This window comes from Erythrolamprus reginae, chromosome 11, assembly GCF_031021105.1.
Source record: "Erythrolamprus reginae isolate rEryReg1 chromosome 11, rEryReg1.hap1, whole genome shotgun sequence".
NCBI lineage: Eukaryota > Metazoa > Chordata > Lepidosauria > Squamata > Dipsadidae > Erythrolamprus > Erythrolamprus reginae.
In genome coordinates this window covers 11,892,294-11,909,010 of record NC_091960.1, presented here as the reverse complement: position 1 = coordinate 11,909,010, position 16,717 = coordinate 11,892,294, and the positions used below count along the sequence as shown (strand labels likewise).

General features: G+C 46.7%; 1 protein-coding gene across 1 annotated transcript in view; it reads right to left on the bottom strand.

The window, feature by feature from the left end:
• Positions 1-252: 252 nt before the first annotated feature.
• KIRREL2 (kirre like nephrin family adhesion molecule 2) overlaps positions 253-16,717 on the bottom strand; it is an 80,145-nt gene continuing 63,680 nt past the window's right edge. The window contains exons 11-15 of the mRNA XM_070763990.1: positions 11,707-11,905; positions 9,149-9,259; positions 5,818-5,927; positions 2,335-2,418; positions 253-1,314 (exon numbers count right to left, since the gene is read on the bottom strand). Of these exons, the coding sequence (XP_070620091.1) occupies positions 868-1,314; positions 2,335-2,418; positions 5,818-5,927; positions 9,149-9,259; positions 11,707-11,905 (951 nt within the window). The 3' untranslated portion in view covers positions 253-867. The remainder of the gene's footprint in view (positions 1,315-2,334; positions 2,419-5,817; positions 5,928-9,148; positions 9,260-11,706; positions 11,906-16,717) is intronic.

Genomic DNA, 16,717 nt, shown 5'->3' with positions numbered 1-16,717 from the left:
GCGCTTGTAGGTAGAGGTACCACTGTAGTTGCCTTTATATCCACAAGGGGTGCCCACCCCCCATTTGCTAAAGAGAGGGAAGATAGGAGTTGTTTAAACCAGTGTTTCTCAACCTCAGACAGGCCTTCAGGTGTTGTGGACTCCAACTCCCAGAATTCCTCCGGCCAGCATGCTGGTGGCAAAATTCTGGGAGTTGAAGTCCACAGATCCCTCTTAAAAGTCCACGAGGTTTGAGAAACACGGATGTAAACCACAGCACCGAGCCAGGAAAATGAAAATACAAGCACTAGTGCCCATGCGTAAAAATTTCCCAGAATCATGCGACTGCAGGAAGGGGGGGGAGGGGAGCCAAGATGGCGGGCGCATCAGTCAGTCCCACTGCTGAGGGAGCTCGATCGCCAATGGATTTGTTAAGCTACACTTATGGCTGATCTCCCATGAAAGCTTGGCCACCATGTGAAATCTGGATTCACCCCCCATAAGGTCAGGTCCAGACCCAAAAGGGGGAAACACCTTGCATCCTGGGCCTGCTTTCGTGTCCTGACCCAAAGGTAAGTCTGTTTTATCGATTGCTTCACAGTTCTAAGTTCCGGTTGGAAGAAGGCAAGCAGGATGGTGGCCATCTTGGTTGCCGGAGTGGCTCCTTAGGCCAGTCCCCTGAGGCCGAGGCTCATTTCGGGAAGATATTTGAGGCTCCCTAGGCCAGTCCCCTGAGGCCGAGGCTAGTTTGGGGCCCTCGGGAAGAAATTTGAGGTCCTCAAGACTGTCCCCTTTGGAACCAGTTGCCCCTCCCCGAAAGCGAGTGTCCGCTTCCCTTTCTTTCTCACTGAAGAGGGAAGGAGTCCGGAAGGAAGGGGTGGAGTTCCGTCATACGTGAGTCTGCATGCGCTGTTGAGCGGGGCGCCCATAGTCAGACTGCTGAGACAAGGAAGTGTAGGAGAAACGGGAGCAGCCCGAGGCTTTGCTGGCTTGGTCAGACTGCTCGTAACCGCTCTCGGCTTTCTCGTAGCTGCTCGGCTTGACGTAGCTGGTAAACGCCCGGCTGTAGGGAGCCGTGAGGTAGGTCGCCCCACTGTATATGTTCTCGGGAGGGAAAAGCCGCTCGTGGGTGGTGTCGTAGGCCGAGCGGGAACTGGGGGTGCCCAAGGTGTAACGGTGGGTGTAGTCAAAGAGTTTGGGTTGCACCGGCCCAGTAGAGGGGTACAAGGACGTCGGCCCGAACAACGGCCGGGGGCCTGGCGTGTATTCTGAAAAGCTACTCCCCAAGCAGGGCTCCTCGTGGGCACGCACCTTGTAGTAGCCATTGGTGGGGTCCTGCAGAGAAAAAAAAGAGGGCCATGAGGTTAAGAGGTGGACTCACCGCTCAGTTCTAGGTTGTGCCATTTTCTAGGATACGGTAGTGCAGAATCGTTTTCCGTGTTTAAGAATTATATCGGTCAAAAGGGGAAACTAAATCTCAACTATCGTTAAGAGCTAGAGGTATAACAAGCAGGAAGAGGGAGATTGTGATCCCACTGTATAGAGCGCTGGTGAGACCACATTTGGAATAATACTGTGTTCAGTTCTGGAGACCTCACCTACATAAATTCAAATTGAACGGGTCCAAAGATGGGCTACAAAAATGGTGGAAGGTCCTAAGCATAAAACTTATCAGGAAAGACTTAATGAACTCAATCTGTATAGTCTGGAGGACAGAAGGGAAAGGGGGGGACATGATCAAAACCTTTAAATATGTTCAAGGGTTAAATAAGGTTCAGGAGGGAAGTGTTTGCAATAGGAAAGTGAACACAAGAACAAGGGGACACAATCTGAAGTTAGTTGGGGGGAAGATCAGAAGCAACGTGAGAAAATATTATTTTACTGAAAGAGTGGTAGATGCTTGGAACAAACTTCCAGCAGACGTGGTTGGTCAATCCACAGGAACTGCATTTAAGCATGCCTGGGATAAACATAGATCCATCCTAAGTTAAAATACAGGAAATAGTACAAGGGCAGACTAGATGGACCATGAGGTCTTTTTCTGCCACCAATCTTCTATGTTTCTATGTTTCTCCCCCATAACTTCCTTTCCTTGCATTTGTTTATTCATTGGAGACATCTCCATCCCAACTAAGAGGTGGTACCTACTGGTGAAGGCCTTCTCCCGTTCATCTCTACCACTCCATCATGGGAAGGAAGATAGTTTGAAAGAGAGCAAGTGGGGTCTACAATAGCCAAGGTAGACCCAGAACCAAGGGGGGGGGGACCGGGGGGCACAGGACCTGAATGTAAATTCCTCTGCAACCGCACTGGCTCGGTCAGATCCGCGGGGGGAAATCCCGCACAGCCCCTCACCTTCAGTTCCTGACTCCCTTCGTCATCCTCCAGGATTTCACTGTGTTCTGTGTGTGATGTGGCTGGAGATTCGCTGCTGGTAGCCTGGAGGCAGAGGAAGGGGGGGAAAGGTGAGCGTGGCTATCCAGGAGGGCTTTGAACAGCTTGGGGGCCCAGCATTGAAAATGACCACCTGGCTTCAGTCTTGAAATGGAATGGAGCAATAATGCCAGTGTATGGAAGAAGAAGGAGAAAAAGAAGGTGGAAGAGGAGGAGGAGGAGGGGAAGAAAGAGAAGGAGGAGGAGAAGGAGGAAGAGGAGGAGAATAAAGGCAAATTTAAAACAATAACATCTCACTTGGTGGTTGCTGGGCTATTTGGGAGCTGCCTCCCCAAATGGTGGTTTCTAATACGAGCTGATTACAGACAGGAAAATTCAAATGTCACAAAAGAAAGAACTTGGAGGCTCTGTGGGTCTTCCGGGTGGCCCATTCTATGTTCTGGAGGTGTCAGGTTCCCCCAGGGCCCAAAAGCAACAGGGCAGTAGCCAAGAGCTGAACAGGGACAGTCAAAGGGTCAGATATGTTGTAAGGGGTGGCGTATTAATCCAATTAATAAATATAAATCCAATTAATAAATATGGCCCACGGGCCGTATAATGCCAGGTCTAACATACATACAATACTCTAGTAAGGGACCTTCTTAATTGTCTTCCTCCCAAACAAATTTCTCATGCTTTGCTGCCCACCCTGGTCCTCTGGAATGCTCCTGGGAATCCTTCGGACAGGGGCGGCATACAAGTCTAATAAATTATTATTATTATTATTATTATTATTATTATTATTATTATTATTATTTTCATTCATTCATTCATTCATTCATTTATTCATTTATTTATTTATTTATTGGATTTGTATGCCACCCCTCTCCGTAGACTCGGGCCGGCTAACAACAGTAATAAAAACAGCATATAACAATCCAATATTAAAACAGTTAAAAACCCTTATTATAAAACCAAACATACATACAGACATACCATGCATAAAATTGTAAAGGCCTAGGGGGAAAGAGTATCTCAGTTCCCCCATGCCTGGCGGCAGAGGTGGGTTTTAAGAAGCTTACATAAGGCAAGGAGGGTGGGGGCAATTCTAATCTCTGGGGGGAGTTGGTTCCAGAGGGCCAGGGCCACCACAGAGAATGCTCTTCTCCTGGGTCCCACCAAGCGACATTGTTTAGTTGACCCACTCTGTGTGACCTAACTGGTCACTGGGATTCGTGCAGCAGAATAATAATAATAATAATAATAATAATAATAATAATAATAATAATAATAATAATAATATATTATTATATTATATATTATATATTATTATTGTTATTGTTATTGTTATTGCTATTGTTGTTGTTGTTGTTGTTGTTGTTGTTATTATTATTATTATTATTATTATTATTATTATTATTATTATTATTATTATTATAATCCAGACTCCATTCCACCACAGAGGCCAAGTGAGACATGACAAGTGAGATACATCTTTGCCCCATACCCTCAAATGGAGTGTCTGCATGTCTATGACATGTTAGGCTTGATGAGTTTTCATCTAAATTAATTTTTAGATGAAAAATCTAAGGCGGTGCGTTGTGTCAACGACAGCCATCTAATCAGGTGGAGTGCAAAGAACTGAAACGAGATTTATTCACTAACCAAGACTGAGTGGACTGCGTGAACAACAGCCAATCAAAATTCAGCATTAGACTGTTCAATGCAACTCACTCCTTTTGTTTCAAACATTCATGTGGCAGCATTAGGGCTGAGAGAATGGCTAAAAAGCATGCTAGGGTTAGGGGTGGAAATGCTCCCGGTTCGCTCGTGCCTGTCAATCGTCGGAGAGCTGGTCGCGAAGGGAGCGTGAGGCCCCGCCCACCTTCTGCACAGGGTGAAAGAACCCAAATGGCAGTGTCCGGATAGGTGGGCGGGGCCTCGCGCTCCCTTCGCGACCGGCTCTCCGACAACCAACAGGCACAAGCGAACCGGAAGCAATTCACCCCTGGCTAGGGGGCGCTAAAACTGCCCTCTATGGCAAAGGAAGCTTGGGCAGGGCTAGGCAAAGTTGGCTCTTCTATGACATGTGGACTTCAACTCCCAGAATTCCTGAGCCAATCATGTTAGCTTAGGAATTCTGGGAGTTGAAGTCCACATGTCATAGAGGAGCCAACTTTGCCTAGCCCTGAGCTTGGGGAACCTGAAGATTTGCAGGGAAATCCCCAAACCTTATAATTTTTAATCGGTGCAGGGGGGTTTCCTCCAAGTCTTCGGAGAGGGTGGTATACAAATCTAATAAATTATTATTATTATTAATACACATGGAGCATGGAAGGAGTCCACGGAGAAAGGAGAGAGTAGGGATTGAGGATTTGAAAAACAAAGGGTACGGCATGACTTCCTGGTTGGCTGGATCAGTGCTTCTCAGCCTTGGGCACTTTAAGAGATATGGACTTCCCATGCTAGCTGGGGAATTCTGGGAGTTGAAGTCCATATTTCTTAAAGGAACCAAGGGTCAAGAAACACGAAGCCAGGTCCAGGGTGGGGTGGTGGAATGAACTGGAGTATCCTAGAAAAATGTAAACAGGTTGGCTGGAAATTTGCAGAGCAGATGGGAAAAGAGTTATTACCGACTTGGAAAACAACCCCAACCCCCAGGATCGGTGACTGGGAAGCGATGTCCTTGGAAAGTCATAGAACTTTCTGCCTCAAGGGTTCGGACAGATGCACGCTATTCTGCAACATTTAGCTGCAGCTCCTTCTCTGCCTCCCTCTCTCTCTCCCTCCCACCCACCGTGTGCAATTTTGAATTCTGCGTATGTGGCTACAATGATAAAAAAGTACTCTCTCTTTTCCAAAACAGGCAGGCTTGGCTAGACTGGATGCTGCGGAAACACACATCACACCAATACTCCGTGTACTGCACTGACTACCGATTAGTCTCCAGTCACAATTTAAGATGTTGATTATCACCTATAAAGCCCTACATGGCGTAGGACCAGACGATTTACGGGACCGTCTCCTGCCACATACCTCCTAGTGACCGGTAAGATCCCACAGGGTTGGCCTTCATAGGGTCCTGTCGACTAAGCAATGTTGGTCGGCGGGCCTATGGGAGAGGGCCTTCTCTGTGGCGGCCCCCACCTTGTTGGCCTTCCGAAAGGCCTTGAAAACCTGGCTCTGCCGGCAGGTCTGGGATGTGTGTGTGAGAACTGACACCTTAATTTACGGCCTAGAATTGACTTGATTGGGATGTCTGATGGTATGACCGTAGTGACATTATCTAAAGGTTTTACATTATATTAATTAACTGTTGCTTTTTATCATTTTATATTGTTTTAAATCTTGTTGTAAGCCGCCCTGACTCCTTCGGGATTGGGTGGCATACAAATCGAATAAACAAATGAACAAACAGGGGCTTGACAGAAAGAGGGGAGTGCTTGTGGGCCCATGCCTGCTTACCATGGGTTCCTTGGCGTCATCTTCCACCTCGCTGGGCCTGCTGGGGCTGCTCTCGCTGGTGGTGATCTGCACGAGGATATCGGCCTTCGACAGCTGCGTTCCCCGCTTGGCTGTGGAAGAGACAGAGCGGGAGAGTCGGAGGTCAGATCGTGCTCCCCCAGCACCTCCAAGGAAGTTACTCTTAAGGACAACGGTTGGTGAGGCCTTGCAGGAATCCCAATTCACCCTCTGCGCATGCACAGAATGCTTTGCGCATGATCAGAGGGTTAAAAAAAGAAAATGGCGACATTTGGGTGGGTGGGCGGAGCTTCGAGCTGCTGCCACTACCAGTTCTCCGAACCATTGGTGGCCAGGCCGAACTGGTAGCATTTCGTCACTACCGGTTCTCCGAACCATTGGTGGCCGCCACTACCAGTACACCCAGATCAGGCCGAACTGGTAGCATTTCGCCACTACCGGTTCTCCGAATCATTGGTGGCCGCCACTACCAGTACGCCCGGATAAGGCCGAACTGGTAGCATTTGCCACTACCAGTTCTCCGAACCATTGGCGGCCAGGCTGAACTGGTAGCATTTTGCCACTACCGGTTCTCTGAACCATTGGCGGCTGCCGCTACCAGTACGCCGGGACTGGGCTGAACTGGTAGCATTTCACCCCTGTCTCAGAGTGTTGTAAAACACTCTGGGGTGGTATATAAGTCTAAGTGCTATTGTTAGGGGCCGTGGTACCTGTGTCTAAAAGGAGGGAACGACAGGTTCATTATTCCAAAGTGCCCATTAAATTGGAGCATGCGTCACCTTTATGATTTACAGTGTTTGTGTGATGATGCTACTATGCAAACCTTGCCCATTATGTCAGCTGCGTAATGAGATCATTGCCCCAATAATGGGGAATGAGATCACTGGCTCAATGGCATCAGCAGGCCAATGACAAAGATGTTGTCATTATGCAGAGGACACAAGCTACTTTGGGAAGTGTGTTCCTTGAACACAAGATAAAGTTGTATCAAGGACGGAGCAACTGAGATTATTTCCCCTTTCTTCGGGGAAGCCGGAAAGGACCCTATTTGGGGTTCCACCTCATGCCTCACTATCTATCTATCTATCTATCTATCTATCTATCTATCTATCTATCTATCTATCTATCTATCTATCTATCTATCTATCTATTGGATTTGTATGCCGCCCCTCTCTGTAGACTCGGGGCGCCTAACAACAGTAATAGAAACAGCATATAACAATCCAATATTAAAACAGTTAAAAACCCTTATTATAAAACCAAACCTACATACAGCCATACCATGCATAAAATTGTAAAGGCCTAGGGGGAAAGAGTATCTCAATACCCCCATGCCTGGTGGCAGAGGTGGGTTTTAAGAAGCTTCCGAAAGGCAAGGAGGGCGGGGGCAATTCTAATCTCTGCAGGGAGTTGGTTCCAGAGGGCCGGGGCCGCCACAGAGAAGGCTCTTCCCCTGGGTCCCACCAAGTGAGATTGTTTACTTGATGGGACCCGGAGAAGACCCACTCTGTGAGACCTAACCGGTCGCTGGGATTTGTGCAGCAGAAGGCGGTCCCTGAGATAACCTGGTCCGGTGCCATGAAGGGCTTTATAGGTCATAACCAACACTTTGAATTGTGACCGGAAATTGATCGGCAACCAATGCAGAGAGCTTTGCAGTAGTCGAGCCTTGAGGTGATGAGGGCATGAGTGACTGTGAGCAGTGACTCCCGGTCCAAATAGGGCCGCAACTGGTGCACTCACTCGACTGCTCAAGGTGGCCCTGACATTCATCACTGTTGAATGCCACCGCGTTCCTGCAGAGCAGGGGTGCCAAACTCAAGGCCCATGGGCCGAATCTCCTGTTGGATGCTTAGATCTGGCCTGCGGGGCTGCCCTGGAAACAGCGGAAAGACCAGCCTTCAATTTCTCTGCCAGTGAAAACGGTATTCGAGAGGGCTGCACGCAACCCTGCCATGCTCTATTTTTGGCTGCAGAAGCCTCCTGCGGCCCTCGGCCAGCGAAAACGGAGCTCGGAGGTGGAGGTAGAGTGGCATGCAGCCCTCCCATGCTCCGTTTTTGCTGGCGGAGGGCTGCAGGAGGCCATTGCAACTGAAAACGAATGTTGAGATGCCCCCCCGAGGTCAAACACAACCGTGACGCGGCCCTTAGTGAAATCAAGTTTGACACCCATGCTGTAGGACAGTGATGGCGAACCTTTTCCCCTCAGGTGCCGAAAGTACATGTATGTGCGCTATTGTGCATGCAGGAGTGCCTATACCCATAATTCAATGCCCGGGGAGGGTGAATATGGCCTCCCCCGCTCCCACCCGGAGGCCCTCTAGAGGCCAGAAATGGCCTGCTTCCAACTTCTGGTAGGCCCGGAAGGCCTGTTTTTCACCCATCCCAGGATCCAGACCAGGGATGGGCAATTAATTTTGCCATGGGGCCGCATGAGAAATTGGGATGGTTTTAGAGGGCCGGACTAATATAATTAACTCAGTTCTACCCAGTAACGTAAAGACCCAGACCCTGGCCTGACCTAAACACCCAGACCCACTCTACAGACCCCTAATTGTTTGCTTTACGGCAACACGGTGCACCACAGTCATTGCGGTGGAGTGTTTGTGTGGTTTCTGCGCTCAGCCGCTCTCGGTAGGAGGTCGGGGTCCGTTCCAGTGCGAGGATGAAAGAGTTCACCGTGTCTGCCGGGACTCCTCCGGTTCCTGCTTTCCTCATGATTGATCAGGAAAGCAGGAACCAGAGGAGTCCCGGTAGACGCGGAGAGCTCTTTCATCCTCGCACTGGAGCGGACCCTGACCTCCGCGGACTAGTCACAGATAGCCGGCGCGCCGGTCACAGACAGTGGGAGGGCCGGATGCGGCTCGTGGGCCACCCCTTGCCCAGGTCTGCTCCAGACACTTCCCTGGAGCCTGGGGAGGATAAAAACACCCTCCCCTGATCCCCAGAGGCCCTCTGGAAGCTGAAAATGCCCTCCCAGAGCCTCCATGTGAGTGGAAAAACATCTGGTGAGCACTTTAGCTGAACGAGGGCAACGGCTCATGTGCCAGCAGATAGGGCTCCACGTGCCACCTGTGGCACCCGTGCCATAGGTTCGGCATCGCTGCTGTAGGAGGTCTGAACTTTGCTTAGTTCTGCGTTTCTTTCCGTGTTCCTGCAACGCGGGCTGTGGAATTTGGGGAGTTGAGGTCCATACATCTTACAGGTTGAGAGACATTGGCTTGGCCTTTGGGCCTTTAACTCAAGCAAGGCCTGGAAACTCCAGGGACAAAAGAAGGGGAAGGAGCCAGGGGAAAGTGGCAGAGATCCTCACCTTTTCCACAGCGCTTACGTCGGTAGCAGAGAGAGACAAAGACCACTAAGAGCAAGAGGGCCACAACTCCCGAGGCAGCCAAAGCACCCAGCATCAGGACGGACAGGACCTCTTGGTAAGGAAAAAAGACACACCTTGGATTAGTTTCATCTCTGGACTACCACAGCCGTCTCCTCCTGCTTGGAGACTCCAAGCTTATACACACACACACACACACACACACACACACACACACACACACACACACACTCTGCCTGATCCTGATTCTATAAAACCAGGACAGGAGGACACTAATCTGCATTCCTGGCAATCACTTCAGGGCTCAAATAAAACATCTCACAATAAACAAAGTTTTCACCACTCCGGACAGGACATTATAGGATCAAAGGGGGGGGATTTTCATTGCCTGGAGCACACAAACAGCAGGGCAATTAAGGAAGATTAGCAAGATAAGGAATAAGACTTCAGAGAAATTAAGTGTGAATAAACATCTGCTCTCAGGAAGTTTCTAGGTCTTGATATCGATGGGAAAGAAACAACTCAAAAGATACGTTTGACTGCACTGTTCAGTCTCAAAATGGGTGAACAGTGCAGTCAGGCGGTAGGGAAAGCAAGTAGGATGCTTGGCTGCATAGCTAGAGGTATAACCAGCAGGAAGAGGGAGATTATGATCCCACTATATAGAATGCTGGTGAGACCACATTTGGAATACTGTGTTCAGTTCTGGAGACCTCACCTACAAAAAGAGATTGATCAAATTGAACGGGTCCAAAGACGGGCTACAAGAATGGTGGAAGGTCTTAAGCATAAAACGTATCAGGAAAGACTTCATGAACTCAATCTGTATAGTCTGGAGGACAGAAGGAAAAGGGGGGACATGATCGAAACATTTAAATATGTTAAAGGGTTAAATAAGGTTCAGGAGGGAAGTGTTTTTAATAGGAAAGTGAACACAAGAACAAGGGGACACAATCTGAAGTTAGTTGGGGGAAAGATCAAAAGCAACATGAGAAAATATTATTTCACTGAAAGAGTAGTAGATCCTTGGAACAAACTTCCAGCAGACGTGGTAGATAAATCCACAGTAACTGAATTTAAACATGCCTGGGATAAACACATATCCATCCTAAGATAAAATACAGAAAATAGTATAAGGGCAGACTAGATGGACCAGGAGGTCTTTTTCTGCCGTCAGACTTCTATGTTTCTAAGTTGTATGGTTGAAGTTGTATCATTTGACATGTATATGTAATTATACCCCATTTCCTTATGTTCCTAAATAAAAAGGGGTGCATGGCTCTACACCATGTCACTTCACCCAGAGAGAGACAATGTGTCCAAGCTTTCTTTCTAGGATTCGCGTTCGTGAGTGACCCCACACGGCTGGGTTGCTCTTAGCCTCTTTTGAAGGCATTGCTTTCATTAGGGACTCAGCAGCATCCACAATGGAGCAAGCTACTCTCTTCTCAGCAAGCTCCCTGGTTTTTCTCCTGCCTTCCAAAGGCTTCCGCTAAATCGGCAAAGATCCGTCTCAGTTTTGGTTTACAGTGACATCAAGCTTTTAATCTGGTTGCTGGAATTAACTCTTTTTTTTTTTGCCCAAACTAGTCCAATAGTTTCGGTTTGCACAAGATGCCCATCAGGATGGATGTTGCATCTGGCAGCTGTTTCTCTAACTTTATTAGAGTGGGTTGGGTAAAAAAAAAAAATCTTTCAGGAGGAGGAGATTCGAATTGGGAAGGGGTGATCAGCTGCATTGGATGAAGAGGACCACTGTTCGCTGATCCTTCCTTTTAATAAAAATCTAGAGTCTGAAAAAGGTGCTGGCAAGCAGACTCTTACTGAAATTTGACTACACGTTAAGAAATTGATATTTTAATGCACTGGTTTTACCTCTATAGTTTCTTTAATACACTGAACTGCAAGTGATCCCTTCCTTCCTCCCTCCCTCCCTCCCTCCCTCCCTCCCTCCCTCCCTCCCTCCCTCCCTCCCTTCCCTCCCACCCTAATTTTCTTTCCTCCCCCTTTTATTATCTTTCATTCTTTCTTTCCTTCCTTTTCCTTCCTTTCTTACTCCCTTATATTTCCTTCTTTTTTCCCTTTCTTTCCCTTTCTTCTTCCTCCTGTTTCCTTCTTTACTTCTGCCCTCCCTCCTTCCATTACCTTTCATAGAAACATAGAAGACTGATGGCAGAAAAAGACCTCATGATCCATTTAGTCTGCCCTTATACTATTTTTTGTATTTTATCTTAGGATGGATCTATGTTTATCCCAGGCATCTTTCTTTCTTTCTTTCTTTCTTTCTTTCTTTCTTTCTTTCTTTCTTTCTTTCTTTCTTTCTTTCTTTCTTCCTCCCTCCCTCCCTCCCTCCCTCCCTACCTACCTACCTACCTACCTACCTACTTACTTACTTACTTATCTTACATCCTCCCTCCCTCCCTGTTCTGTGCTATGTAGATGAGATTCTGTGTTAACTGGACCTAGCCAATTAGCTACAAAAGGCTACTGAGTCCAGGCAGTCACAACCACGCTTGCTCCAGCGAAAGGAGGAGGCGTACCTTGGCGGCGTAGGCTGACTGCCACGGAACGTGCACCAAAGCGATTCCATGCCGTGCAGTTGTACGGAAGCGCGAAGTCATCGTCGTGGGTTGGGTCGATCAGCAGAGCCGAGAGGACTCCTTGCTCGGTCACTACGGTGTCCACTGTGAAACGATCCAAGGAGCCGGCATCCAGCATCCGTTCGCCCCACGCCCAGGCCTGGCGCAGAAGAGAGAGGTGAGACCAAGGGGCTCCGGGGAGAAACTACCGACAGTCCTCGACTTACGACCACAATGGAGCTCCAAATGTCTTTTGTTAAGGGAGATACTGTACTTTTTGGGAGCATAAGATGCTCTTCTCCCTCCAAATGTATGCCGAATGTTGCCAAAGCCATGCCCACCCACTGGCCCCCTTTGGTGACCATTTGGCCTATTTTGGGCACTGTGCATCACATTTACAGCCTTCGAACACCCCGTTCCAGGCTGCGGAGATCACTGTGGCGTATTGCCGCCCGCTGCTGTTTGCGGCCTCTATGCATCACATTTTTGGCCAGTTCCAGGCGGTTTGCTGCTGCCGCCGATCCCCGCTGCCTGGAACCAGCTGAAAATGCAACACGCTAAGGCTAAAATGGAATTTAGACAAGGAATTCATTTTGGGGTACATGCTCTTGGTGTACATAAAAGAAAAACACATTTATCAAGAATCATAAGGTACAAGATTTAATGATAGTCCAGATACAAATAAGTAATCAAATCATATTAGGAACCAGTCAATGTAAATCATAAGGATACAAGCAACAAGTTTATTTATTTATTTATTGGATTTATATGCCGCCTTCTCTGAGGACTCGAGTTACAGTCAAAAAGTCATAAATGGGAGGAGATGGGTGATGGGAATGATGAGAAGATTAATAATAATAGCAATTCAGCCTTAGTGAATAGTTTGACAGTGTTGAGGGAATTATTAGTTTAGCAGAGTGATGGCATTCGGGGAAAAACATTCTTCTGTCTACTTGTTTTGTTTCATTTTGAGTTAATGAATCTCTCACTTAGGGACATACATTTCGGGCTCAATTGTGCAGTAATTGTACAGTAATAGACATTATACAATCCCCCCCCCCAAACAAAACATATATACATACATCAATACCTTTAAGATTATTTTATGGTACATATATCCACTCTTATTTTACACTTATTTACTATTCTATCTATTTCTATTCATTATAGTTTATATATCTCTGAGGAACTTAATTATGGTACATGTAGGTAGTATATATTTCTAAGTATTGATATAATACAGTATTATGTTTGTTTGTCCTTGCAATCCTAGTATTGATATTAGCACTGATGCATATTATTTATTTACTTCTGTCAAGCCAGCTAAACTTTTTACTGCCACTGTAGCAGTAAACTTTTGTGGGTGTGGCTTGATGGTCATGTGACTGGGTAGGAATGGCTTGCCAGCCATGCGACCAAGTGGGAGTGGCTTGACAATCATGTGACTGGCTTACCCACCAAGATAGGTTTTCAGATAGGTGCTGGGACTCTTTTTCAGTCGATTAAGTCACATTACAGTACTTGAATAGCCACAGAGGACAAATGGGCTTGAATAGCCACAAAAAAGGATAGACAGCATTATTTGTGGAGGAGCACAGTCACATTTTAAGGTTTTCTCCTGAACTCACAAGGTTCAGTATGATAACAGATTAGGCAAGTAGCTCAATTTTCTTGAATTGCTATAAACGTTCGGTTCTAGATAATGATTAAAATGATTAAAGCATTTATGGGTAAAAACCATATTATTTAAATATTTCCTGTTTTAAAAGAAATTAAGAATCATACTAAAGTACTAGAGAAGGAAGGGCAATAAAAAAACTATTAAGTGTTCAATAACAGTGCGCAAACTTATTACCCCCACTGCCCCCCCACCCGGTGGAAGCAGCAGCCTATTTATTACTGTGTCAAGCCACTCATACAACAAATTTCATGTTCTGTAATATTCTGAATCTCCTTTTTCTTTTGGGATTACATGAAGGGAAACAGCCCTCCCCCAGTGGGCCGACCTCTAGGAAGGCACAGGATGCCATAATTGCCACATCAAAATGAAGCAACGGATACATTTTTCTCAATGAGACGACCTCGATTGAATCAAGATCGCTCCTTTTATTGTACTTCACTTTTCCTGACATGTGGTACAGAATAACCAATCCGCGAAGGCCACATACATGAAGCCATTCCCCAACTACCATTTACTCATATAAGGCAACCTCCTCGTGACTTCCCTATAGATAATTAATGGAAGCTCCATTCATTGCCTTTTCCTGGATTGTGTGTTTACTGGTGATTAGCAAAGGAATGAGAGTAAGGCATATACAGTGTTCCCTCGATTTTCACGGGGGATGCATTCCGAGACTGCTCACGAAAGTCGAATTTCCGCGAAATAGAGATGCAGAAGTAAATACACTATTTTTGGCTATGAACAGTATCCCAAGCCTTCCCATAACACTTTAAACCCTTAAATTACCATTTCCCATTCCCTTAGAAACCATTTAGATTATTTACTCACCATGTTTATTTATTAAAGTTTATTTTTAAAAAAAATGTTTTTTAAAGGCAGACGAAAGTTTGACAATGACATATGATGTCATCGGGCGGGAAAAACCGTGATATAGGGGGGGAAAACCGCGAAGTATTTTTTAATTAATATTTTTGAAAAACCGTGGTATAGACATTCCGCGAAGTTCGAACCCGCGAAAATCGAGGGAAAACTGTATTTCCTTATATGGAAGTTAGCTATACGTTATCTTCATGCTGTATATCAACTTAATTATTGTCCACATGGTCATGGATTCTGCAGCTTGCTTACTCAGCCTGGACTTTGCTGCCTTTCCATAGAGGAAGAATAAGGTTTATACAGCACCCACTAGGCTAAAACATCACCCTTCAGCAATATTCTATCCCAATGTTCAGTGCCTAAGAACCTATGATTACAACAATTACACTTCTTTTTCAAAAATTCTTTTCAGCCTAGCCTTTGTATTAGTGGCTGGCTGGTGATACAATTTCCTTTTTTTTACAGGGACAAAAAAAAAAAAAGAGGAAGAAAGAAAAGGCACCGAGAGACAAAGATTGAACTGCGGAGAGCCATGCTATCGCGTATGGCTCCTGCTTTGCAACGGCTACTTAGAAAACCGAACACATAAGGAAGCCGCACCAGCCAGCAATATGCTGTCTCATCTACTTGTTCAGGGAGAAATCAAAGACAGGGGAAAAAAACCCCGCCTGTGTTTCCTGCCGTTGGGAGCATCGGGCTGCAGGAATCTGGATTTGGTGACCTGTATGTGATCTGCAAATAAAGCAGGCAGGCTCAGACAGCTTGCAATTTTGCAAAAAATTCATCCTGCTTTGGCTCGGCAGCTGAAGAAAATGCTGACGGTGGAGATCTTGCGTGAGACCATCCACTCCCTAAAGGTCAGGAGAGATTCTCAGTTATCCAGGTGTGGAGCCAACTGGACTTGTCTGGTTTTTCCCCCCTCTGAAGATGTTTTGCTTTTCATCCAAGAAGCTTCTTCGGTTCCGACCGGATGGTGGTGGGGAATGGAAGGATTTAGATTCCTTCTGGACAGCTGGCCATTTGCATTCTTTCAGTGGTTCTCAGCCTTTCTAATGCCGCGACCCCTTAATACAGTTCCTCATGTTATAATTTTTAAATGATTTTTAAAACAGAAGTGGAATCCCGAAAGAAAAAGGAGATTCGGAATACAGTGATACCTCGTCTTACGAACTTAATTGGTTCCCGGAGGAGGTTCGTAAGGCGAAAAGTTTATAAGACGAAACAATGTTTCCCATAGGAAACAATGTAAAATCAATTAATTCGTGCAAGAAACACCCCCCCCCCGCAAAAATGTTGCTCCATTGGCTGCTGCCGCCGCCCGGCTGTCACCTTTTGAAACAGCCAGGGGGCTTCTCGGTGTCCTCCCAAACCTGAACTTTTGCCGAACTTCTGGGTTCGGCATTCGGGAGGCCGCCGAGAAGCCCCGCTCCCCAGCTGTCGTCTTTTGAGTCGACGTTTCGGCCGGCCAGGAAGGACATCTCCGTGACATCAAAGCTCCGCCCATGGAATTCCCTATTGGGATTCCCCACCTCTGTTTGAGCCTCCCGACCGGCCGACAGTTCCGCGGCTCTTTTGCAAAGCTGACAGCCGGGCAGCAGGGCTTCTCAGCGTTCTCCTGAACCCGAACGCCGAACCTAAACTTTTGCCGAACTTCTGGGTTCGGCGTTCGGGAGGACGCCGAGAAGCCCCCCAGCTGTTTCCAAAGGTGACAGCTGGGCGGTGAGGCTTCTCGGCGGCCACCCGAATCCAAACTTTTGCCGAACTTCCGGGTTTGGCGTTCGGGCGGCGGGTTCGTAAGACGGAAAAAGTTTGGAAGAAGAGGCAAAAAATTTCCGAACCCCGGGTTCGTATCTCGGAAAGTTCATATGATGAGGAGTTCATATCACGAGGTACCACTGTATTACAAAACATGGAATTTGTTGTATGAGTGGCTTGACACAGTAATGGGCTGCTGCCCCCGCCGTGGGGGAGACACAGTGGGGATAGTACGTTTATGCACTATTTATTGAACACTTAATAGTTTTTTTATTGTCCTTCCTTCTCTAGTACTTTAGTATGATCCTTAATTACTTTTAAAATAGGAAATAATTATTTTAATGAAAGAGTAGTAGATACTTGGAACAAACTTCCAGCAGACGTGGTCGGTAAATCCACAGTAACCGAATTTAAACATGCCTGGGATAAACATATATCCATCCTAAGATAAAATACAGAAAATAGTATAAGGGCAGACTAGATGGGCCATGAGGTCTTTTTCTGCCGTCAATCTTCTATGTTTCATAAATAAATTCTATTCTGAATGGCTGGCAAGTTCTGGCCATGTATCACAGACACTGGGGCCCAGGTGAGGATTCGGGGTGGCTCAGCAGGTAGCGTGCCTGTACTGCAGGCCACTGAAGCTGACTATAGATCTGT